The sequence below is a fragment of the Hemicordylus capensis genome, chromosome 2 (assembly GCF_027244095.1).
Source record: "Hemicordylus capensis ecotype Gifberg chromosome 2, rHemCap1.1.pri, whole genome shotgun sequence".
Taxonomy (NCBI): Eukaryota; Metazoa; Chordata; class Lepidosauria; order Squamata; family Cordylidae; genus Hemicordylus; species Hemicordylus capensis.
In genome coordinates this window covers 172410969-172438065 of record NC_069658.1, presented here as the reverse complement: position 1 = coordinate 172438065, position 27097 = coordinate 172410969, and the positions used below count along the sequence as shown (strand labels likewise).

General features: G+C 44.8%; 1 protein-coding gene across 7 annotated transcripts in view; it reads left to right on the top strand.

Annotated features, from left to right (window-relative positions):
• DNM2 (dynamin 2) overlaps window positions 1-27097 on the top strand; it is a 108882-nt gene that overhangs the window by 14425 nt on the left and 67360 nt on the right. For all 7 annotated transcript variants that reach the window (XM_053291796.1, XM_053291797.1, XM_053291795.1 and 4 more), the window contains exons 2-5: window positions 18784-18857; window positions 21311-21460; window positions 26024-26227; window positions 26840-26938. In XM_053291796.1, coding sequence (XP_053147771.1) covers window positions 18784-18857; window positions 21311-21460; window positions 26024-26227; window positions 26840-26938 — 527 coding nt within the window. The remainder of the gene's footprint in view (window positions 1-18783; window positions 18858-21310; window positions 21461-26023; window positions 26228-26839; window positions 26939-27097) is intronic.

Below are 27097 nucleotides of genomic sequence, written 5' to 3'. Positions count from 1 at the left end.
GAATAAATTACTCTTGGAAACAAACACTTGGTAATAGACCAAGATTCAAACTACGATGCAACGAGCTTTGCTGCTATTGCTTTTTCAAAACAGTGTCCTCATTCCTTCATGGTAACCACTTTCTAAACTGAGAGGAATTTCAAAAGCTGATTGTGTCAGGTCTGGAATGATGTGTGCTCCAAAGTGTTGTTGTTGTTGTTTTTTAAAGCTAATTGGACATGAACTGAAACTAAACATTAAATTTCCTACTGGTCAGTGCTTCTAAACTGTGGATGTGTATGAAGTGTTTTATGCACATCTGGAGCAGTAGAGAGTGGGCATTTGAGCGGGCATTTTAAAAGGAGGAAGGCAGGTCTTTCTTTACCTGGAAACAGAGGTGCTGAAATGCTTCAAGCACCACCTCTCTATTCTAAACCTTAAACAGCTTTTCTGTGCTGCAAATTTAGAGCATTGGTTGATCTAACTTGGATTACAGCCCCATTAGATCCAACAGTGTTGCCTGGCCATTGGTTTTGAGGAAGCTGTCCTGGTGCTAACCTCCTCTGCCTCAAAAAATCAGTTAAAGAATGGCGTAGGATTTGCATCTCTCCAGACATAGAGGAAAGTTTAACCATGTCACAGCATATAACACTCTATTTGGGTGCGCTCTAGACTGTATTCTGGAAAACCCTGAAGTTCCTTGGAAACTTATCATGGGATAAGGTTCTTCAAAGAAGAATTATGGTGAGCAATCTTCTCATCCAATGCACAATTACAAGGGGTTATTGGGTACATTTGAGGGCATGCTCTTGGCTTGCACAGGGTGAGACCCAACAGGACTGGCTAGACCCAACAGGACTGGCCTGTGTAAATTTTGTGCATTCTAGCATATCCTCTAGAATCCATTGCAGTGTGCAGCAGTTTCATGAGAGATACTCAGATGTTTTCCCCATGACAAACTTGCAGACATGTACTAAGCATTCAGACAAGTTGATGTGGAAAGTGTTAGCTGAAGGTATGGTAAAGGTAAAGTGTGCTGTCAAGTCGATTTCGACTCCTGGTGCCCACAGAGTCCTGTGATTTTCTTTGGTAGAATACCGGAGGGGTTTACCATTGCCGCCTCCCGTGCAGTATAAGATGATGCCTTTCAGCATCTATTGCTGCTGCCTGATATAGTACCATACCAGCGGGGATTCAAACCGGCAACCTTCTGCTTGTTAGTCAAGCATTTCCCCGATGCACCACTTAAGGTTATGTGAGGGTAGAAAGATTTAAAAACTCTGCTCTACTCTTTAACAGGACACAGATTCTGTTAGGAGGATCTAAACTTCTATGTGAATCATGGAAAGGAAATCAGGGAAATCCCTAAGTCTAGAAGATGGCCGGTTGAACTTCACTGGCTATCTAAGAAATGAGTTAATTACTAGAACCAAAGGCAGAATTTGAAGACAAACTCTTTCAACTCTAAACCATTTCTGAATTGATAGATGCATTTCTTTTCCTTAAAATGGACTTCATTATCTCTCAACAGATTTCTAATGTAATGGAATCCTCTGGGTCACAGTGATAATGAAAATGTTGTCAGTATATATTTTTAAAATGCTGATTATACATTAAAATGTCCCAAAGCATGTTGGGGAATGAATGGGGAAAACGAGATAAAATTCTGGGGGTTGTTCAAAACAATTTAGTACAGATCTCTACTAATTACTGTGTTTTATACTCCTCGGCATTTCATTGAGTGTTTTGTGTTTCATAATCGAGTTACTGAAGTGTTCTTCAGGAACTTGAATGTTTTTCAGGATTCAATCCTACCTACAGTTTGTCTGCTCTGCACTGCAGAACTGAAGGTACAGAATCAGTTATGCAATGGAAAGGTGTGCAAATTGATCAACATCTTTGCAGCTGTCAACAAGTACTTGGTCTGATTTTTGAAATTATATTTTCTGTAAAATGAGTAGTGTAGTGTTGGGTGGATGAAGGTGATAACTTTTTTTACAGGTTACCTGATGCCTTCGTTTCTCTTCCATCACTCCCTGTATATTGCAATCCCAGTTCTGCACCAGATACTGTTCTGAACTCTTTTTATGGATTTCATCTTGGCACTCTTGGTGTCCCCCAAAGCCACTTCTGTGCTCCAGCAGCAAACAAGGAAATATTTGGTTGATACACTGTAGCTTTCATTTCTCTTTCTAACTTTTCTTGAGCCTGGTTCTCAGTACGTAATACATAGAAATCTGTAATTCTTTAAAAATGCAACAAATGGTCAGCACCCGTGTTCCCTCTAAGGTGTGTACATGCACACGTGCTCACACATTTTTTTTTAATGTCCACTCAGTCAATTTTAGATCCTGCTCAGGTTGAATCAGGAAGGTCCTACTCTGAAAGCATGTGCGCACACACTGCCTTGATACTTCCGCCCAGAACAACTCATTCCGCACACAGATGAAAAAAATGAGAGAGAACACTGGTCAGCACATGCTGTTCTGAAGCTAGTTGTGACAACATCTGGAGTGTCTGACTGGACTTCACTATTGCACTTCGTTGCTTGGGTTGATTAATTATTGAAGGGGGAAGGCACTCTGGACTCCACCTGTAGCTGCCCAAGTGGCTCACAAGTGTCTTGGACAAGTTGCCGACAAAGACTGGAGAAAATGGCAGGTATAGAACTAAATTGTTTTTTTCCTCTAGGTGAAGAGTTAAAATAAAAGAGTTCCACACAGAGATGTCATTCAGTGTGAGGGCTTTCAAGTACAGAAGATATCTGAAACAGCTTTAAAGATTTACAACTTAGTAACAAAGTGGACTTGTTCTGATCCCATCTTCAATAAAATGTCTTGGTGTCTTGGCAGAGAGACTTTGAAGGGACAGAGTCAGTTTGGTACTAATCCTCCAGACTACAAACAATAAATAGTTGGAGTGATGTTTGGATAAGGAGTGGGATTGGTATCCTTAGAAATCAACCATGGGAGATGTTCTAAATGTCTGTGTTTAATCCAAATGCCAGTGCACATATTAGAAAGAGATCCTCAATGTGCTCTGCTAGCAAAGAACTTATGTAGATGCATTATCTTTTGGCAGAGATCGAAATATCTCTTTCTGCCTTATGTGCTGACAGACATTAGCATTTGGGATGGAAAAGCTGCTCCCTCCCGCTAGAATTTACACTGTGATGGAGCTTCCAGAAGATTGAGAAATGCAATCCCTTAAATACTAGGATTCCATGCATTATTGGGTAAGACAAGACTGAGCTTAGCCTCTTCCACTCCGTTGCCGTGAAGACTAGCCCCTTACTTCATAACTATCAGTATGACAAGGAGGCAACAAAAACTTGTCTTTCTAATATGACTCTTAGGCAACAAAGTCTCTCACAATGGATCTGCACAGTACAACGTGAACTCAGGCGAGGGTGGGGAATGACTTGGGCAAATTGCCAGGTGCTTTGTTCTTGCTGCTGCTTTTTATCAGAAATCCTATTCTCTTGGGGAAACATCTCAAAAACTTGGAGCAGCAGGAGTAACAAACATACTTTTGGCAGGGCCTTTCCACATGACTGGTAGTGCATGCACAGTTGAAACAAAACTGTTTTGGGGTATCCAGGCATCTTTGTACCAGCTAAATTATCCAGTGTTGTGGGTTCCAGCTACCTGGAGGTTGCATTTGCCCATCAAACAACTACTTGTGGTCTACCCATCCCCCAACCATAAGGACCTCTTCTGATTTATTTCATGTGGGAGGGGCTTGCGGGGGGCGGGGGGACCTGAGCTGTAACTGCCAAGACCAAGAGAACTTATCATTGAGTTGAACCATAGAGAAGGTGACTGTAAGACACTGTGGGGTAGGAGTTTATTTTATCTGGTTTCCCCTCCCCCCCCAACCCTTCTGGATTGGGAGAGGGACTCTGGCTGAAGCTTCTTGATCTGGATTGTGATCCATTGTATCCATAAGAACTGGGTTTCTGCGCCTGCGCAGGGACCTCCCGGGCTGACTAGCTAGCTCCTCTTTGCGCCCCGCCCGTCTGCACGTGCCTTGCAGCTTCCGTTAGAATCGACGGTTGGGGCGCCTCTCCTTCAGTTTTCTCTTGACCGCCAAAGCGCTTACACCTCTTGGCTGTTGCTCCTCAATTATTATCAAAACTTTTGACTTCGGACTGTTTGACTATTCTCTACTGAGCGGATTAATTGGTTTGACTTCAGAACGAACAACGGACTTGATTTGGGACTCTGATTCTAACTTCGAAGTTTGTACAGGACGGTTTTGACTCGGAACGGTGAACGGACTTGATTACGGACTCTGCTTTGTTTGTTCCTAAGATTGTTTACTGAATTTGACTCGGAACGGCATTTGGACAATGGAAGCTAAGAAGACATTCAAACGATGTGAAAAGTGTCGAGCAAAGTTGCCTTCGACTGATTATCACGACGCCTGTTTGATGTGCCTAGGAGAGAATCATAACACGGCGGCATGTAAGATATGCTGCTCGTTTTCAAAACAAACTAGGCAAAATAGAGCTCTCAGGCTTCGAGCTGCGTTATACGAGGAGGCACTTCGGCCGCCAACTCCTCATCCGTCGGCGTCGATGAGTTCCGGTTCAACATCGGGAGCTTCGATGTCGAAGGAGTCCGGTGCGTCAAGCTCCCCGGGATTGGGTTCCAGTGGGTCTGCTGATAAGCAGTCTAAAACCACTGTTGACACTCTGTTTAAGAAACCAAAGGAGGTTTCCAAAAAACGGAAGCATAAGGATAGAGATCGTCATGCTTCTGAGAGGGAAGGTCGCCATCGTGAGGAGTCTCGACATCGAACTCCCTCACCGACGGCAGCACAGATTTACGACGTGGACTCGGCTGAGTCCCCTACAGCCTCGATGTCGACACCTCCGGTATCGACGGTCAGGATGGTCTCGGCTTCGACATCGACGTTAGTCTCGACGTCGACACCAGCGCCGACATCGAGATTGGACCAAGGCAGTCTGGGACAGGCGTCGACATTGGAATCGACATCGACGTCGATATCGGCGTCGAGACATTTGCAAGTCTCGGCATCGGAGCCTCCCATAACTGCCCAGGCGGTGTATGCCATTCCTCCGTCGGCGTCCACGGTGCCGGAGCAGATATTGAATGTGAACACTGCTCCTTCATCGGTGTTGACGGCTTCGACATTGAGGAGGATTCCTCATCTTTTGTCACCGGCATTGACGCCGGCACAGTCCCCCTCGACGCCAAGGACTCCGAGTCTGGCTACACACGGGGACGGACTTAGAGAACTGCTGGAGTCGAGTTCGAGTACACCCTCGGGTGCGACATTTCGCGGCTTCCTGTCGACAGGCTTAGACGAGGGTCCTGGAGGTGGAGAGCTGGCTGATCTGCCTCATGTTGCCTCACTGACACCAGCAGTGGTCCAGGATCCAAGAACCGATGTCGGGTGCTCTACAATGCTGCAGCCAACTCATTCCTGCGGTTTCCGCCATGGGGTGCCGGATGATTATACAGAGTTCTTGCGTTGGAAAGCGGCACAGGTAGAAATGCAACCAGTGCAAGGGCTGCGGAATTTTGTGCAGGCTGGACAACTTGCTCAGCCGCTGCTGCAGTCAGAGCATGCGGACCATCAGGGGCCGTCTGTGAACTTGCCTATACAAACACCATTGGTGCAAGTTCAAACCTACATTCCAGAGAATTCACAATTACCTGTGGTCCAGAAGAGGATGCCAGAAAAACCTGCTGGGAAAAGAAAGAGGAAAGCAACACCTCCTCCTTCTGAACCATCATCTTCACCCTCTGATGACAGTGAGGACGATGAGTCGGGACCAGCCTCTGACAGAGATGATATCAGTCGTAGGTCTGACCCCCCTTCGGATGTGCCACCAAAACTATCCACCTCGCCAACTGAGGAATTGAAAGCTTACCACATCCTCATAAGGGACATCGCTGAAGCCCTGGGCATGGACGTAAGCTCTCCGGATGCGGACGTTGCTGACCCGGTCTATAATATGATGAAGCGGTCTAAGACTTCGCATCCTGTTGCCCTCACCATGATTCCTGGGATAGACAAGGCTGCGAAGGTGGCATGGGACTCAGTGGGGGTCGGGGCTCCGACTTCCAAGCGCATTGAAAATTTGTATAGGGTGACTGAAGGAGAGAACTCTTACCTGTTACGTCATCCTATACCGAACTCCTTGGTTGTCAGTTGCGCTTCATCCACCAAGAGTGGACACCGTCATTCCACACCTGCTGACAAAGAGGGGAGGAAAATGGACGTTATGGGTCGAAAGATCTATAGCACCTCCAGTTTAGCAATTCGTATTGCTAATTATGCGGCGTGTATGGCACGCTATATCCATTTACTTTGGGATGCGCTCTTACAGGATTCATCCTCTTTGTCTCCGGAGGACTTCCAATGGAGATTTAATGATGTGTACGAAAGAACAACGGCAATAACGCGCCAACAACTGAGCGCATTTAAACACTTGTCGGAGACGGAATCGAGAGCAATGGTGACGGCAGTGAGCTTGCGCAGGCATGCGTGGCTTCGCTCAGCAACCCTGCAGGCAGACATGAAGGAGAAAGTCGAGTCCTTGCCATTTGACGGCAAAGGTTTATTCCATGAGGACACGGACACGTCAATGGAGACGTTAAAAAAATCTAAATTCACTGCCCGCACCTTTATGGTGCCTTCGAGCGGTTCCAGCTCAACTGCAAGGAGCCGCACTTATTATCAGAGAAAGAGTGATCGGTATCGGGACCGCAAAGAATACCGAAGACAATTCAGACCTTACCAACGCGGTAAGGGCTTTAACCAAAAACAAAAAGGAAAAACAGCTCGTCAAGGCGACAAGGACGCTTCCAGCAAGAGCTTTTGACGGGACTGTTCGTCCACTGCATCAGTTTTGCAGCAGCCAATTAAGTCCAACGCTACAATCCAGGACCCACTACATCGGCCCTGTAGTTGCCAGGATCAACATCAAACTGGCAAGCCGTGCGCCAGCATGGCACAACATAACATCCGACCGGTGGGTACTGAGAATAGTGCAGACTGGATATGCGTTGGAGTTCGAGACAAGGCCTCCCTTCTCTGGACTGGTCTATACGCCGGCCACGGAGGTGTTGCGGGAGGAGGTCAAGGTGCTGCTGGAGAAACAGGCGATCACGCGGGTGCAATGGGCGAACAGACTGACCGGCTACTATTCCCGGTATTTTCAGATACCAAAGAGAGACGGTGGAATAAGAGCCATAATGGACCTGAGGGGGCTCAACCTCTTCATTCTGACCAGGAAATTCAGGATGGTGACGCTGCAGGGAATTCTGCCTCTGCTGGTGAACGAACAGTGGGCAGTTACTCTGGATCTCAAGGACGCTTATTTTCATATCGGGATACAGGAGAGTCACCGCAAGTTCCTCCGGTTTACAGTAGGGGCACAGATCTATCAATATGTGGTGCTTCCATTTGGACTTTCTACTGCGCCCAGAGTGTTCACAAAGGTGATGGCGGTGGTTGTAGCCCACCTGCGAACTCAGGGCTTGAGGCTGTATCCGTATTTAGACGATTGGCTCGTGGTGAGCCACGACAGGAGTTTACTGACCCGCCAAGTGCAGATGCTGCTAGCCTTGTTGGAGTGCCTCGGCATCAATGTGAATTGGAAGAAGTCGAGACTCGAACCCATGACTCGAGTGAACTTCATCGGAGCAGTGCTGGACTTGAAATTGGCCAGGGCGTTCTTACCTGCGGAAAGAATTACCCAAATGCACGAACTCATACGTCACTTTCAGAGGACTCCACGGCAGCCAGCGGTTCGAATCCAGCGGATGTTGGGTTTGATGGCATCATGCACCGCAACGGTGTCACACACGCGCCTCCGCATGCGCACATTGCAGCATTGGTTTCTCCACAACTTCCGACCCCATGTGGATGGCCAGAATATGCACTTGACACTACCACAACATGTCCTCGCCAGCCTGGGGTGGTGGCTAGACATGGACAATTTGGGCAAAGGAGTCGAGTTTGTGTCCAAGGAGCCCACCTCCCGGATAACGACAGATGCCTCGATGGCGGGCTGGGGTGCGCATTGCGCCAGCGTATGCGTGCAGGGGACATGGACCCAGTTGCAGAGACTTCAGCATATAAATTACTTGGAGCTATTGGCTGTGTTTCAGGGCCTAAGGGCATTCGAACCTATGATAAGGGGACGGTCAGTACAGCTGGAGTTGGACAACACGACGGCGATTGCCTACCTCAACCATCAAGGGGGGACAGTGTCACTGTCTCTTTGCCTACTTGCGAGAAAAATATGGGACTGGTGCATTCAACATTCAATTCACCCAGTGGCAATACATATAAAGGGTGTAGACAACTGCTTGGCCGACAGGCTCAGCAGGGACATCAGTTTCAACCAAAGGCACGAGTGGGAAATCAACCCGATGTATCTCGACAGGGTGTTCGAGATCTGGGGGGTCCCATCGATAGACTTATTTGCCACGGTTGCCAACAAAAAGTGTGCCAATTATTGTTCGCGTGCGGGCATAGGCCAGGGATCCCTGGGGGATGCTTTTCAACGGGCCTGGAAGACGGGGCTGTTATATCTTTTTCCCCCGCTGCCGTTAATGGGCCGTGTGGTTGCGCAGATATTGCGGGACCAAACGAAATGCATACTTCTGGCCCCATGGTGGCCACGCCAGCCGTGGTTTGCCACACTTCTGGGAATGTCTCATTCAGTGTTCCACAAGTTCCCCAGGGCTCCAAACCTGTTGCAAAGAGAACACGGAAAGGTGTTACACCCCGAGGTGCACTCTCTCAAGCTGACCGCTTGGAGAATCAACTATTAAACAACATCTTACTAAACAGTAGGCGTGCGTCGACAAGACGCAGTTATGCCTGCAAGTGGAACCGCTTCAAGAGTTATATGAGGGGGAAGAGTGTCACGCCATTGCGTGCGACCCCTCGGGATGTGCTACGTTACCTGACATCGCTCAAACTGAGTGGATTGGCGAATGTCTCCATTAAGCTGCATTTGGCTGCAATCTCGTCAAAGCACAGGGGATGGGATGGGTCCACGGTTTTCTCCCACCCGGAATGTAAGCGTTTCCTGAAAGGTGTAAATAACCTTTACCCTCCTGTGCGCAGCCCAATGGAGCAGTGGAGTCTGTCTTTAGTACTCTCCGCCCTAACGGAGGCACCCTTTGAGCCACTGGCGACTATTCCGCTAAAGTTTCTGACTTTGAAGGTGGCATTCTTGGTAGCCATTACATCGGCTAAGAGAGTGAGCGAGATGACGGCCCTGCGGATGGATAGACCCTACACTCAATTCTATCCACACAAGGTTGTGATGCGTCTCGATCCGAGATTCCTGCCAAAGGTGGTAACAGATTTCCACTTAAATCAAGACATAGTGCTGCCAACTTTTTTCAGTAGTCCAGAGACAGACTTAGAGAAGGCCCTCCACACGTTGGACGTGCGTAGATCACTCCTATACTATTTGGAGAGAACTCATGGCTTTAGGAAGAGTAAAAAGCTTTTTCTCTCCTTCCGGGGGCGTAGCAAGGGCTGTCCAATCTCTCGCCAGAGACTTGCTCACTGGCTAGTGGAACTGATTTTCCTCGCCTATAAAAGCCAGAAGATAACACCGCCAAAGACGGTTCGGGCTCACTCTACTAGGGCCTACGCAACGTCTGCGGCACATCTGTCAGGCATTAAAATGGCAGATGTCTGCCTGGCGGCGACATGGTCATCGCATCTACCATTCGTGAAGCATTATGCTTTGGATCTGCGGATGGCTAGGGAGGCGAATTTTGGAAGATCAGTGTTGAAACGTGTGTTGGCATAGCTGGGGGTCATCTGCACCCGCCTCCTTATGGGGTAGCTTGCTAAACACCCAGTTCTTATGGATACAATGGATCACAATCCAGATAAACAGGTTGCTTACCTGTAACTTATGATCTGGATGTGATCCGTTGTATTCATAAGTCCCTCCCAGCCGGCCCCGCTGCAGAATGCCTGGACTAATGGATGCTGGTGTGCGGATCGTCATTTATATGGCGGTCTGCGAGAAATCTGAAGGAGAGGCGCCCCAACCGTCGATTCTAACGGAAGCTGCAAGGCACGTGCAGACGGGCGGGGCGCAAAGAGGAGCTAGCTAGTCAGCCCGGGAGGTCCCTGCGCAGGCGCAGAAACCCAGTTCTTATGAATACAACGGATCACATCCAGATCATAAGTTACAGGTAAGCAACCTGTTTTACTTCTCCCTTGGGCTGCTCTCTGTTTTGCTCACTTCTAACTGCTGTGAAATCTTGCGCCTGGGCCGGGTTTGCCTGCTAGGGTGGGTCACCAGTGGGTGGGCAGCTGCCAAAAGCCTTTGGCGATGGTCTTCAGAGGTGGGGCTGAGGGCTGGAGCCAAATGTATTGTTTTTGGATTCCTAAAAGGAAGGAATCTGCTGTCCCCAATATTACTGTTGCCTATTAATTGGTTGGGCCTGGTACAGGTATGTGTCTTGGGTTGTCCAGAGATGGGGAGGCGGGGGACAACTCTAGGGCAGTTATTCCAGTGGTGGTGGGGAATAAATGGAGATATGGCACTGGTAGGTCAGTGGGCTGTTACAAGGGAAGGGAATTCAGAAATTTAGTTCCTATTACCCCTTTTAGCAGGCCTACAACCTCTTTGACCTTGGAGAACAGTGCCAATTACCCACAGAACCTCACCTTATTAATCTGTAATGCCAGATTGGTCCAAAATAAGTCTCAGATCATCCATGACTTCTGGATGGAGGAGCTGACCTGGTATGCATTACGGAGACCTGGTTGGGAGAGGCTAGTGGTCCAGTTTGGTCCAAGCTTATCCAGTGGGATACTCTGGAGCAGGTGAGAGGATGGAGGTTAGGTACTATAAGAATACTATCTCCCTTAGCAGAATCCCTGTGGGGAATTGGCCTATATTGAATGTGTTACCTACGTCTAGGAACCAAGGATAGACTGGGACTTCTGTTGGTGTACTGACTCAACAGAGTCCCTAACTGAGCTGATGGATTTGGTTGCAGAGTTGGCATTGGAGTTGTCCAGTTTGTTGGTGGGGGACTTCAATGTTCATTTTTGGACCAGGTTGTCAGGAGCAGCTCAGGAGTTCATAGCAGCCATGATGATTATGGGCCTATCCCAAGTGGTCTCTGGACTGACACATGATGCTCGTCACATGCTCGATTTGGTTTTTTGCTCTGATCAGGGTGAGATTCTGTGGGTGGGAACTCCTATCGTTTCCCCATCATCATAGATGGACTACAATCTGTTTAAGGTAGGACAACCAAAAGCCACCTCTGCAGGGGTGAAGGACCTATTTGGCTGAACCGCCCAAGGGGGTTGTTTTTAGCCAGGCTTTTAGTAATCTCTGAATGTTTTAAATTTTTAATTGCTGTTTAAATTTTTTAATTGCTGTAATCTTTGAATGATTTAAATTTTAATTGTTTAATAGTTTATTTTTGTGAGCCTCCTAGAGCCTTTGGAATTGGACGGCACATGGATGTGCACGAACTGAAGTTTGAGTACAGGTTCAGCACTACGGGGAGGGGAGCAGCAAGTGGGATCTTTATTTTTTGAGGAGGAGAGCAGGTCCTTACCTGCTTTCCACCGCTGCATGCAGCTTCCTTCTGTGGCGGTGCTTGTCCCAAGTACCCCCACGCGGCGACAGCACGCATATAGCATCCGCACATGTGTGGGCACCATTTGTGTGCTCAACATGGTGTTGCTAATCATGCAAATGACACCCGCTAGGGATTTGCATGAACCGGTCCGGAGGACATTCTAAAGGCCTCCGAACTGGTTCGAAGGTGGTGCTGGCTCGAAGATTTGACGCCAGGGGGGGTGGGTGCCTATTTTAAGGGTGGGGGAGGGTGCACTTACCCCTTGTGCTGCTTTTCCCTGCCGGCGCTCCATTTTTAGTGAAGTTCATGAGGTGGCAGCGTACCTCCCTCCTGCCCCTTCCCCTGTTCATGGCCGGAAGTATTGTCTGTGCACACAACGGGCGCATGCGACAGGTGCACATGCAGGCGATACTTCCGGCCAAGAACAGGGGAAGGGGCGGCAGGGAGGTACGCTGACGGCCCATTGATTTCGCTAAAAACGGAGTGCCAGCAGGGGGAAAGTGGTGGGAGGGGTAAGTGACCCTCCCCCACCTTTAAAGAGGCATCCCCACTGGCATCGAACTGCACCTCCGCGGTTCCGTGCACATCACTAGCATCCGCGCATGCACGGATGCCGTGTGCATGCCATGTGGGGGTACTTGGGCAAGCACTGCTGCACAGTGTTCTCTCCAGTTCTTTTCATCTGTGTGTGGAATGAGTTTTGTTCTGGGTGGCAATATAAAGGGTAGTGTGTGCACACTTGCATTCAGAGTGGGGCCTTCTGAGCGGGATTTTAAATTGACTGAGCGGACATCAAAAAACCTGTGATTGTGCACGCCTTACAGGGAACACTGCTGCTGCAGCAGGAAGCTGCATGCAGCGGTGGAAAGCAGGTATGGACCTGCTTTCTTTTTAAAAAATCCTGCTTGCCACTCACCTCCCTGCTATGTTGAACCTGTGCTCGAATCTTGGTTCGTGCACATCCATACCCTCAATGGCTTGCATCCAGTGTACTTGAGAAAACCACCTTTTTCATGAACCCTGCCGTCTATTACGATAATCTGGGGAAGTCCGGTTACAGTTGCCACCAGCTCATTTGGTGATGACTTGGGACCAGGCCTTCTCTGTGGCTGCCCCATGTCTTTGGAATATGCTACCTGTCAAAATAAAAGCATCTCCATCTCTGATTGCTTTTAAGAAGACCTCAAGACACAACTGTTCTCTCTGGCTCTTAACTGAAATTAATTTTTAATTGTTTTTATCCTATGAAATTGTTTTAACTTTTTATTCTGTGAAATTGCTTTGTTTTTACTCTGTTTTATAGCTGTGTTAAACTGTGTACACCACCGATATACACATATCAGACATTATATAAATATAATAAATGTTTGAGTTCAGTTCTGGCTTGGATTCATTAGCATTTAACTCTCTAGTTCAATTCTGAACTTCAAGAAATGATTCAGTAACGGTTTCAAGCACTTTGAACTGGTTTAAATACTTCTATGCAGAATAACAGGACTGCCTTGCAATGGAACTGTATTAAATAAATGAGAACTATCTTACTTGAGAAACAAGTTCTAATAAGAACTAATCAGCCTACTTTCCTTTCACGATCTCTACAACTGGACTAAATTTGGTTCAAATCAAGGTCCACAAATTAGATCTCTTGCACCTCAAATGTTTATGTGTCCACCATTTTGGATCAGGATGGATTACATTATCACAAACTATGCCATTGAGGTGTCACTCGTGTGTTACTCACTGCAACTGTAACCAATTTGGTTCAAATGGGTTAGGCAGTCCACAAATTAACCTGCTTGCGCTTCAGAAATTCACATGACCGCCATCTTGAATTGGAATGGATGACATCATCACACACCATGCCATTTGGGCATCCCTATGTGTCCTTACAGATGTAGCAAATTTGGTTCGAATCAATTAGGCAGTTCACAAGTTAGCCACCGTTTCTCCTGCTCTCAAAGCCCATGGGGCAGATACGCCTGTGATGCCAGGTCCTTCAGCGCCAGCTCCTGTTACTCCTGTTTCCTCCCCCACCCACAACCTGCCCTGACAAAGTGTTCCACCAAGCTGTCGTCGTCCTCCCCTGATTCCAGTCCTGCCAGGGAAGCTATTCCTGTGGCAGAGAGGAGTAGGTTTGTTGCTAGATACAGGTTTTCATACAAACACAGAATTGTCTCTCCAGCCTCATCTTATGAGGTGCCAGATCCTAAGCGGCCGATCAAGGCTCACAGGTGCCAAGTGCCTTTGGCACCTGCACCACCAGTACCCCTAGACAATGCTCAGCCTTTGATTCCTTCTGCCATTCTGACCTCCCTATACCTTGAAAAAGAACTCTTCATGGGTAGTACCAATGTTTCTTTCTCCATATATACCAGGAGCAGAAAGAACCCTCACTAGCAGGGTTGATGATGGATTTTTTGTTGTTGTTTAAATCTGGTTTTAGTTTTTTTAATAAAAAAAAACCTAGGTCAAAGATATCATCATGAATATTCATCGTAATTTCTAATTATATTCTATGAACATGTTAACAGCACTATATGAGGATGAGAGGTAACAGACCTGATCAGTCCTGTTCTGCAAGTAATGTACATGCACACAGTCAAGCCCTTGCCCTCCTCTCTTGAAAAGTGCAAAGACAAAGAAGGCCAATAAATGAATAGAGGATTTGGGGGGGGGGTGTATATGGAGTAGATCTGAATGAGGAGTCTGGATGTAAATAGGGGAGGAAAATAGAATGTGAAACTAACATTGAACAGAAGATATTCATGCAGCCCAGAGGACTCTTTCTGAGTGTATCCTCCATTGTAGAAAGGAAATGTCTATCATGAAAACAGGCTGTAAAAGACACCCCATTTGGGAATATTTTAATGAAGTTCCTGTGCCTGTTGGTAAGATAGGCAGGTGTGTGAAATGCAAACAGTGCAACAAAGAAATGTAAAGCCTGGTTGCCCGAATGAAACAGTATTATGAGAGGTATATACCAATTAGTGTGTACCTACCTTCTAAAAATGAAACATTCCTCTCTATGTATTAAGGTTATATTAGACAAGTATGTATTTTTAGTAGAAAATGATGTTTAAATATAATCTTCTTGACTAGTGATTTAAATTATGATTTAAATCATTAAAATTCAGTCCTTCTTTGAAGCAATTTAAATCGTGATTTAAACTGATTTGATTTAAATTGAATCAATCCTGCTCAGCAGTCCTCAAAAGAAATTCCTGAGGGCCTGCCATTCAACAGGTTTTAAATGGTTACCACTTTCTGTGTTTAGAGGTTGTTTTGGGTTCAAGGCAGCAAAGAGATTTTAGCTTTGAGTTCAGTTCCAGTTCACTGAAAACCCCTCTCTAAACCTGTTTCTGGGTTCAGGTTCAATTTGGTGAGATTCCCCTGGATTTTAGGGCTGGGAATTGGAGCAGGGGAAGCTAGCACAGCCCAATAGTTTGCAAACCATTGTGCAGGTGTCATTTTGAAAATATTTTTATAATTTTGTGGCATGTATTTCTGGATAAGCCCACAGCACCAAGTGTAGGACAACATCTTAAGAACTTCATTTCAGTGTAGGAGAAAGTGTATACAGTATATGGTAACACTCGAAGTGTGCTGCTTGTGAGGGTTTTTTGGGCGTGGGGGGGGGGTCATATATGTAAATTGGATAGCTGTGAGGTAAGACTGAGGAGGAATGAAAGAGGACCTAATAGTGATCAAATACCAATCAATCAATCTTTATTACCGTCAAGACCAGCATAAAGTATATGGGTGAGTACATGTTAAAAGTGAGAGTAGATAATATATGTATGTATTTAAAATATTTATACCCCACCCTCCAGTATACTATTGCTCGGGACGGCTCACAACAGTAAAATAGATATAATAAAAGTAATGAAATGGATAAAAAGTGATTACATATAGAACAGTACTAAAGGTGCATATTAATACTAAAATTACTAAAAGTAGTAGATAATACACCAGAAGCATGAGGACATAAAAGCCTGAAAAGTAATGAGGGTCATAAAAAGGCCAAAAGTGGGGGGGGGGGCATACAAATGGATGTAAAAAGATTAAAAGACATGAGAAGACAGAAATACATAAAAGCCTGAGTAATAAAACTGGATAACGCCAGACTAAAGGCTGTAAAGGTAAAGTGTGCCGTCAAGTCGATTTCTACTCCTGGCACCCACAGAGCCCTGTGGATTTTCTTTGGTAGAATACAGGAGGGGTTTACCATTTTCTCCTCCTGCGCAGTAGGAGATGATGCCTTTCAGCATCTTCCTATACTGCTGCTGCCCGATATAGTACCAAGGAGAACGGGAGGAGAGTAAATCTTTCTATTGAATCAGTACTGAGTGAGCAATTGTAGAGGCAGTCTTAACTCACCGAAGGTCAGATTGAGGCTGATAGGACTCACTGCCTACCATCCGCCAAGGAATGCTGATCAGAGCCGCACAGTACCTGGCAATGCTATATGTGATGGTAGGCTTAGAGTCAGAGCAGCAAGGAGCTGTAGAACTGGCTCGAACGACCTGGATACTTGCTTAGCAATGGAAGGATAAGAGAGGCACGAATGTCTCTATAGAACAAACAGTAGAGGAAATAATGCTCAGTAATTTCGATCTGCTCTGAGCCACAAGGTCATAGCTACTCTGCAAACAGAGCCCTTCTATAATGGCCTTCTAGCACTGCTGAAGGGAAACCATGACAGTGAGCCAGAGTGAACACCCTTCTGTGCTTTGGAACCTCCAGTTGGGTGAGGTATGCTGCTGGAGAGGCAGAATATCTAAGCCCGTCACTGATACGAAAATGTGGGACTCTGCTGAGATCGGTTTGGCATTCAATGTCTATAATGCGCTGCTTGATGGTGGCTTTTGCCTGGTCGTAACCAGTGCTGAGCAAGGTCAAGGGGGAAAGACCCAGGGTAGCTATTTTTGTCTCAGTTGTCTGAATTCAGCTAGATTGGTAATCATTGCATAGGGTTAGGGGGGCAAGACCAGTTGGGCAAAATAATAGTCTGAGCCAATTACTGAGGATGGCCATCCACACCCTAGCCTCTAGCTTCATCAGACTTGTATACAGGCACAGAGTGGCACTGGAGACACATCTTGGTACTTGGAGCACTGCCCGCAGGAATTTAGAATGTACAAGTTCCAGAGTTGCAAAGTTAGGGAAGGTGCCCAGTTGAGCACCATAGAGGAGCTGAGCTAGTGACTTGGCTGCAAACACGTCAAGAGCCACGGGTGCATAATGGCCTCCTCTCATCCTCAGGAATTTGAGAATGGCAGAGGATCTTCTATGAGCATTTAAAGCCACATGTTCCCCATGAGCTTTCCTAGAGCTGCCAGAATGAAAAACTACTCCCAAGTATTTGAAACGTGCAACATGCTCTATCTTATGCTCCTCAATCCTCCAAGAGTGGATCTTGGGCCTCCTGGCGAAGGCTATGATTGTGTTTTGTGATAGTTGATTTCCAGGCAGTCAGGGCCTTCAGTGATCTCCTAAGACCAATGGGGGTCCTTGAGAGGATAGCTGCGTCATCCGCATATAACAGGATGGCAATGTGGCTCCCAGAGAGCTTTGGAGAGTGGAAATCTGGCATTGCTGAGCTGGCCCACCATAGAGTTAATGTAGAAGAAGAGGAGTGGGGCTAGAATGCATTCTTACTTGACGCCCTTCTGAGTTGTAACAGCTCTTGTGAGATGGCCTTTTGGAGCTACATCTCACCTTGAGTAACATCAAATATCTGACCTTTGTATACTAGTGCCTTTTTTGTAAGTTTGGAAATGTGCATCTCCATCAATTGTGAGGATCGGAAGGCGGTATATATGTATACAGTATATATGTATATATACATTATGTATGTATGTGATTGGTAAAATTACCAGAAACTCCCCGTTGCTATCTGAGGCTTCTGAAAGGTTGCTATGTACAACAGATGTCTCAAGACATCACTTCACCTTTCCAGTACCACATATTTTGTCCATGGAAGCTCTTGCCTCTGCAGCCTGTTTATTCATTTACACTGCTGAGCCTCCATTCTCTAGCTGTACAGTTATGCATACTAGCAGCTTCTTCCACCCTTAATATTTACTAATTGTTTAAAAATAAGAAAAGCAAATGCACTTAAAAGGAAAGGCTTATCATTATGGCAGTGAAAATGTGAATATACAGGTGAAACTCAGAAAATTAGAATATCGTGCAAAAGTCCATTAATTTCAGTAATGCAAATTAAAAGGTGAAACTGATATATGAGACAGACGCATTACATGCAAAGCGAGATAAGTCAAGCCTTAATTTGTTATAATTGTGATGATAATGGCGTACAGCTCATGAAAACCCCAAATCCACAATCCCAGAAAATTAGAATATTACATGGAACCAAGAAGACAAGGATTGTAGAATAGAACAATATCGGACCTCTGAAAAGTATACAGTGTACTGTGCTTGATTGGCCAGCAAACTCGCCTGACCTGACCCCATAGAGAATCTATGGGGCATTGCCAAGAGAAGGATGAGAGACATGAGACCAAACAATGCAGAAGAGCTGAAGGCCGCTAATGAAGCATCCTGGTCTTCCATAATACCTTATCAGTGCCACAGGCTGATAGCATCCATGCCACGCCGCATTGAGGCAGTAAATGCTGCAAAAGGGGCCCAAACCAAGTACTGAATACATATGCATGCTTATACTTTTCAGAGGTCCGATATTGTTCTATTCTACAATCCTTGTCTTCTTGGTTCCATGTAATATTCTAATTTTCTGGGATTGTGGATTTGGGGTTTTCATGAGCTGTACGCCATGATCATCACAATTATAACAAATTAAGACTTGACTTATCTTGCTTTGCATGTAATGCATCTGTCTCATATATCAGTTTCACCTTTTAATTTGCATTACTGAAATTAATGGACTTTTGCACGATATTCTAATTTTCCGAGTTTCACCTGTAATTCAACTTTATTTTCATTTTTACCATTCCAGTAAGTCATACAATTTCCTGAAAACCTATTCTCCGCCCCCTTCCTATGCTCTTAGAAGTTGTGCCAATTCTGTCATTAATGTGTTGTCAAATTCTATAGATGTGATATTCTAAAGAATGTGTGCTGTCTAGTTGCAGTATATCTAGTACACAGTTCTGTTGCATATAATCCTCAAGAGAAGTAATGTTATCTTATAAAAAACCTCCTGCAGAGATTTCCTGCCTCGTGGTTCTGGAATTGTCACTAGACGACCTCTCATCCTTCAGCTTATATTCTCAAAATCAGGTAAGTGGTATTTTCATTGTACTTAAAGAATGGCCCAAGTCCTTGTCTAGATGTCAGTGTGCTCATGTACAATTTCTGCTTGGACTTTGACCACGCTAGAATGTATGAATATGACACATGTTTATATTCTGCTTGTCCACAAAAGTTCCCGAATTGTTTTAATAGATATAAATAAATTTAATACATACATATAATGGCTCCCTGCCCCCAAAGGGATCACAGTTTTAAAAAGAAACATGATAGACACCAGCAGCAACCACTGGACGGATATTGTACTGGGGATGGAAAGGGCCAGTTGCTCTATCCCTGCTCAATAAAGAGAATCACCACTTCAAAAAAGTCCCTCTTTTGTTCAATTAGCAGGGAATGTAGTAGTCTCTTTGCTCTAGTTAACACATTGTTACTGTGCCTTGTGTAACTTTACTACATCGGTTTTTATATTGTTTCCAGATGAACAAATCAGTGTCTTTGTCCAATCAAATCAAATCAAATAAATAATCAAGCAAGCAAGCTGATTTATTATGTATAGATATAATTTGTTTAAATTTCCATCTTGCAGAAGTAGAATAGATTGTTCGACTATACACACAGATTTTAATTTAACATAGGCTGAGTAGAATATTATGCTGGAAAGTGAACATAAGATCATAAGAACCCAATTGGATCAAGCCAAACCTCATCTAGTCCAGCATCCTTTCTCTCACAGTGGTCAAATAGATGCCTCCAGGAAGCCCAGCAGCAGGAGATAAAGTCATACCCTTCTGCCATTGCTCCCCTGCAACTGGTATTCAGAGGTATATTGCTCATAATATACTCTGCTAACTGACTGCTAACCCCTGCTAACTTGACAAAGAGGCACCTTTTAACGTGGTGATTCTCTTTATTTAGCAGGGGGAGAGTAACTGGCCCTATCCGCCCCCAGCACAGTTCCTTCAGTGACTGTTGCTGGTGTCTGTTGTATGTTTCTTTTTAGATTGTGAGCCCTTTGGGAACAGGGATTAATCTTATTTGTTTGTTATTTCTCTTTGTAAACCGCCCTGAGCCATTTCTGGAGGGCGATATAGAAATCGAATGAATGCATGAATGAATAATCACTGATATGACATGGACTATAGCTCATAATCACTGAAATGCTGATCTTCATTATTGTTGTTAACCTGTTTCTTGAATGACTGAGTTCTAAAGATTGACTCCTTGCCTTGCATTTGGATTCAGTTTCTGTCCCACCCATTCCCTAGGGCTCAGGGTTGGTAACAGTTAAAATAAAACAAAATACCCAGTTAAAGTTACCCCACAGCTGCTTAATCCTGGTGATTGAATGCCAGGCCAAAGAGGAAATCCTTACAGCTGTTCTGGAAAGAATTCTGGATGGAACTTGGTTGGACCACTGAGTGCATTGTAGAAGACTGAGAATGTGCCTTTTTGTGGCTTCTGCTGTTTAAACGTGGCAAATGTCTGGTAGAATCAAGAAGAATCTGTTGAGCTTTAAGAAGATGGTCTCTCAGGCATTTAGAGTACCTGATGCTTGGGACTTTATAAGTAAAATAAATAAAACTCACTGGATGCAAGAGCCAATTTAATAATAATCAGAATTGTTTAGCAGTCTTAATGTGTTTCAGGACAAAACTCTTCATAGGATAAGGCAAAAAGCAACATTCTAAAAGGCACTAAGGACTATGCTGATCAGAAAGAATTGCTCTCAATTCATTTGGCTTTGTGACATTGTTACATAGCCAATTCTGGCTCAGTAGCATCATTATGTGTGCACTATGTGATCCCCAGTTAGCTGGGGACATCCATGTGACTAATGTCCAGAAGATGACACTCTCCTGCCCCACAATGGCACCAAAACAGCAGCAGATTGATGAAACAGCAAACAAGGTGAACATTGTATAACTTGGGAGAAATATTCTCAGTCCAGTCCTACCACTGAGGTAAGCATGGTAAAGCACTTGGGACAGTTAGAAATGGTGCTAACACAGCCTCAAAGCAACTCACCCCCTCCAAACTTATTTGCCGTTTGTGTGTGGAGTATATTTTTCTCTCTCTCCCTGCTGTGCATATGCAAACAATGGCAGCTTCAACAGTGCCTGGAAGTTCCAAAAATGTTCCAGCAGCTGGCTGATGCAAGCATCAGCCATTTTTTAAAAAGATCTAGAATAAGGCAGGGAATGACACTGGCCATTTCCTGCCTTCATTTTAGACTAAAAAAAAAAATGGTGGCCACCACCAGGAACAGCATTCTCACTTCAAATGCTGCAGCAGCCATGGCTGCCCACAGAGATGTGGTGAAGGTGGGGGAGAAAGAGAAGCTTTGCCACTGTTGCTTGCCTAGACACACTCTAGGTCACCAGTGGTGCCTAAGCAAGTGGTTGAGGACAAGACTGTGCTGACAAGCTTCCCAGAGGTCTGTATTTTACCTTGACTGATAGAACACTTCTTCTCTCCTGCAGAGTATGCAGAATTTTTGCACTGCAAGTCAAAGAAGTTTACAGATTTTGATGAAGTTCGACAGGAGATTGAAGCGGAGACAGAGAGGGCCACGGGAACAAATAAAGGCATCTCTCCCATTCCTATTAACCTTCGGGTGTATTCACCACATGGTAGGTGTGGTTTTTGTGCTGCATTTGGGCCTCCTAAAAGCAGGTATTACTGGAACACATACACACATTTGAGGACTGCTGGTCTTTTGAGGTGGAAATATCAATTTTAAAAAAAAAACATTATAACCTTATGCACTATTTATTAGTAGCAAGAATTGAAATAGTTAAGCTTAGGAAAGATGTAATGGCACCAGATATCTTGGTTCAAAACATGAATATCATAGTTTGCTATCATGAAGAAAATGTGTACACTCTTTATTCCCAGATAGCACACTTCTGTTATTCTGTGGTAATTGCTTTGGCCTTGTGAATACCGCATTTGAAGTTGAGAGAGCTTTCTCAAAAAGAATTGCTGTGAAACTAGATTTTGATTGGATTTTCTAATCAGAAACGCATTTTAAAATCTTGTTTGTTCTGATGTTTCTCTACTCCTGTATTATAGACAATACTTTATCAATTGTCATTAACAAGTATTGGATGGATTTATCTTTAATGACCTGAAGGCTCCCCTCCAAGGGGTGTATGTGTGTGCGTGTGCACGCACGCGTGCACCAGGGCGATCTGGCATTCCCTGTGAATTGACTGGAATACAGGATCCAGACTTTGTACAGTCTGGTATATAATGTGATTTTAGCAGTGAGGCACCATGCACCCACACTTTGCCTCGATCAGAGATGCATCAGGCAGAAATTCATCAGGGGCATCTCTAGGAAGTGATTAGAGAAACTGCTCCTGTTAGGATGTGCCTGGATGCATCGCTCTCCAGACAAATGTTCAGCTGAAAGACCAAGGCAAAGTGTGGCTGCATGGAGCCTTATTTCTAAATCCATCATCGTACAGTCTGGGTAGACGATACCAAGTCTTTACAGCTTACCTGGCAAGGAAGTTAAGATGGGAACTTTAACTTGCCATTTCCATTCTTTTTAGGGCACGAGTGATAATGTAAAGCAGCTTAATTCTCATTTTAAACCAAAGGTTTCTGGGTTACTGAATTTCCAGATGTTTTAAAAAGGGAAATATGATTAGACACTATAGGGAAGAGCTTACCCAAACTTTAAGGTGGAACCTCCTAATGTAGAACACCAGAAACTTTGTACAACTCACACTCTCCCCACTGCCGTCTGAAAAAAACACAAATAAATGAAATTAGTGGATTCAGTAATAGTGTCAGTGTGATCCCACCTCATTATTATTCAGCAGTGAATAAGGATACAACAAGAAGCAGGTAATTTGTGTTCAAACATAAACAAACAACAATAATTAAAAATAAATGTTTTAACAACTGTGTCTAAAATTACAGAATTTCTTCCCAGAAATTTCCCATATACCTCACAGTTCTCCAGCTTGCTTTAATTTCCTTCAGGATGGTGTTATCAGCAAAATAGTGTAAAATGCTGTACACAAGTGACATAGTCATTCGCAGACACAGACAGGCACACAGGTACCCCCTCACCTGTTCCAGCAGGCTCCTTGGCACACTCCTCATCCCAGTTGGTGTTCCCTGACGGGCTGCCCTGCCCCCAGGGCTCGATGGCCTCCGCACATGTGCAGAGGACATCTGAGCCCTGGGGATGTAGGCTGGAGCAGCCAGCAGGGATTACTGGGGGCCTCGGCCAGCGTGAGCAGCAGGCATCAGGATTACTGCAGTGGGCAACAGAGTCAGGGCAGTGAGTTAGCTGCCATGATTATTGTGGGCAGCACTATAACTTCAAATTTGCTACTGCACAGACTCTGTAAGCACCAAGAATGCATTTTTCTGCCTCCTGAAACTCAACTTTGAGGATCAATTGCAAAATAACAATAAATTGGGTCCCAGGGAATATACAGAATGAACTCTTCTGGCTGTAGGCTAAAGGCGGAAACTATGCAAATCAGCTACAGAATAATCAACCCTTTAAACCTCTGTTCAAAAGAGGTTAAACTGCTCTATCTGAGCCATTTTCCAAATGGAAAACCACCAAATTTGCAGGGGAGGTGTCTCTTGTCACCTAGTGAATGTGTGCTGATGGCCAGGCAGATCAGACAAATGGTATTGATTTGATAAGCAATAGAATGTTCAGGGCTTATAATGGTGGAACGCTGAAGACACTCTCCAGCTTAACTCTACTGGCACTGTTGCACCAGTATAGTATTCAGCTTCTTATTTAAGATTTTTAGTCCATAAACAGTGGCTTTACTTCCAGGTTTCAGATGTGACTGAATAAGAAGTAACAAGCTTTCTATGACTTTCAGCCCTTCACTGGAAAACAACCTCCCCTGGTTGTATAACCCCTGTATAACTATGCTCTTCCAACAATTAGATCTGTTATACACACTCCCAGTGTGGCCAGCTGTCATGGAAATAGAGTGCAAGCAGCTGATTAACTCTTGGGAAAGCTCCTGGAGAGGACATGGTGCCCCCTGAGGTCTATAAACTGAATGTGTGCTGGTGGGCCCCCATTCTGGCAAGACCCTTTTCAGAAATTACATTACAGTGCAGTACAACAGATATTTATATACCGCTTTTCAACTGAAATTTCCAAAGCGGTTTACATATACATACATACTTATATAAAATGGCAATTCATGTGTCATACCCCATAACTGGAAACAAAGTAATGGGCAAGATTCCTCTAATTAGCATTTAATTAGTCTTTTAGATGTTTACTCCAAACTATATTTTCAACATCTTTTAAATACGTTGGAGGATTGGGAGGAATCTTTAAAACGTTTTCATCCAGAGTGGCCTGGTTTTCTTAAAGGCCATAGCACCATTGACCTACCCTAATTCAGAAATATACCAATGGCCATTTAAAAAAAAAATTATGGTGTGTTTATTGATGTTACGTTGGCCTTTGATTTGACTGATAGATCTAGATTGTTGGAGAAGCTTGAGAGGATAGATATTGATTGAATTACATTCTAATATCTGTTAGTCATGCTTGATTAACAGAAGTCTAGCCTAGTGTGTAAAACCTGCCCATCTAACCTCCCAATCTCCAGCCCTCAGTCCCTCCCTAGAGACCCTATTCAGAGCCTCTGTCAAGAGACGCTTAACTGACTCTATAATCTCCTGTTTCCTCCATTCTAAAGCCCCTCCCTTAGGAATTCTCCACTGAGGTGCTCAAATTCAATTCTTCTTGATTAACAGCTTCTACTTGCCATTCGCCACACTCCTTCCTTCCTTCAGCCAGTCAAAGGCTTCCTCCTTTCAAAGTACTGACTGACTTCTTGAGCTGCTCTTTCCTTTCCCCCACTACTTCTCTCCCCCTCTTCCATCCCCTTTCCCTGTCTCTCTCGCATGCTCTTCTTCTCATCAAGCCTGCCCCATCCCTTCCTCCCTCTCTTTCCCTCCCACTCTCTAAGCCTGCTCCCTCCCTCATTCCCCTCTTGTAAAGCCTCCCTATCCTCCCTCTCTCTAGTCTCCCACACTTGTGGAGTTTGTGGTGAAGGATCAGAAAGTGTGTGGATCCATTGGAATGTTGGCAACCTCCTGGCACTGTATCCTCATGGCACTCTTCAGCTCATGAAGTGCTAGCCTGGAAGAGGGGAAAGAAAGCAGGAGGAGGAGGAAGGCAAAGAAGAGGGAGGGAGAGGAGAGGAGAGGAAGAGAGGGAGGGAGGGGGAGAGAGAGCAGAGCAGGAGGAAGAGGAAGAAAGAAGACGTGAGTGGAGGATGAGGAAGGGGGGGAAGAGGGTTTATGCTCTTCTTGGGCATACTGTTGCTTTGGATATAATTACTGAGTGTTAAAAATCTGTAGAGAACAATAACCATTTAAATATGATGGTTATGTTCAGAATCACTTGTGTTAGCACTGTAAAATATTCCCCTTGGAGGATACGGCCGCTCTGGGAAGAGCACCTGCATGCTTGCCTGCAGAAGGTTCCAAGTTCCTTCCCTGGCATCTCCAAGACAGGGCTGAGAGAGACTCCTGCCTGCAACCTTGGAGAAGGTGCTGCCAGTCTGTATAGACAATACTGAGCTAGATGGACCAGTAGTCTGACTCAGTATAAGGCAGCTTCATATATACTTCTTAAATACCAAAAACTTTAAAAACAGATAAATAAAATTTCCCTGAGCATAATTTGGTGATTGGGAAGTATGATATTTAGAATTTCTTCCAAAAACTACCAAAGAATTACTTAAATTTTCCCTGAGTAAATTCTGGAGTAAAAGTAGTGCATTCAGCTAATTTAAGTGGCAGGGAATGAGAGAAAGCTGGTGGGGAGGAGGAGGAAGACAGAATGTGGTGCAAGGAGGGCACGAAGTGCCAGAAGGTGGCACAGGATTATACGTGGCTCCCCAAAGGTGCATCAGAATTCAATCTGGCCCACCACCAGATTTGAGTTTGACACCCCTGGCATAGTTTATTTGCAAGAGAGAAAATCCACGCCCAATATTTTTATAAATGAAAAAAATACCTTATGGGGGGGGTGGAATTCCTGTGAAACCCCCTGTAATGTCCTGCTCCCCTCCTTTCCTGTGTGGAAAGGCTTTGTAAAAATCTCTGAAGGCCCATTTTGAGGCGAAGCCGGGTGACCACCTCAAAGGGAGAGTCTTACTCTTTGCTCACTTTCTTTGCAGTGCTGAATCTGACTTTGATTGACCTTCCGGGTATCACTAAGGTGCCAGTGGGTGACCAACCCCAGGACATTGAGTACCAGATCAAAGAGATGATTTTGCAGTTCATCAGTAGAGATAGTAGCTTGATTCTTGCTGTGACTCCAGCAAATATGGATTTGGCTAACTCAGATGCTCTCAAAATGGCCAAAGAAGTTGACCCACAAGGTAAAGCAATATTCTTTTTTTCTCTTGCACTAACTTTACTGCCAAATGCATATGGTCCCAGAGGAAACTAGGATGGGACTCCTAGATATCATTCTGAGCTGCTCCTGACAACAGGAAGTCTCGACTCCTTCCAGGTGGAATAAGTCTGTCCAGATACACCTCTACTGTTGTGTATCAGAAGCCTGACTCTAAGATCCCAGACTTTAAAGGCCATTTCCTAGTGGGTACTGACAGCTGAATGTCTTCCAGTAATAGAAGTCTCAGACACAACTTGAAGTACAAAAATAAATAAATAAATAAATAAATAGAGGAATTCTCTCAGTGATCATGACTTTAATTCTGTGCTGCACCATGGAGTAGTATAAGAGATAAGATATTTTACAAAATTGAGAACATTTGTTGACAAGCCTGGGCACTAGTTCAGCTAAGCATATTAATTATTATATTGTGCCTGTCAGTGTACCAGGTGATGTGTGGACTTCACATCCATGCTATCACTGTTTTGTTGAGGAGAAAGTATCCCATGGTGTGAAATCACTTTTGAGAGCTCATTTAACTGTTCACCTAAGTATCTGTACCTCCTATTGATCAGCAGTTCTGTTTCTTTTTCAGGCCTACGGACAATTGGGGTAATAACCAAGCTAGACTTGATGGATGAAGGCACTGATGCCAGAGACATCTTGGAGAACAAACTCTTACCTCTGCGGCGAGGTAGAAATCTATTCAAACTAACAGTGGAAGACTGTTCCATTGAGTGCACAGAGGCTTGTGGCATGGGGTTAAATCCATCATCTTGAATAAAATGAGTAGATATTACATAACAGGGATACCTTCCTTGAATTAAAGAAGTACCTGGATTAATTATATGGC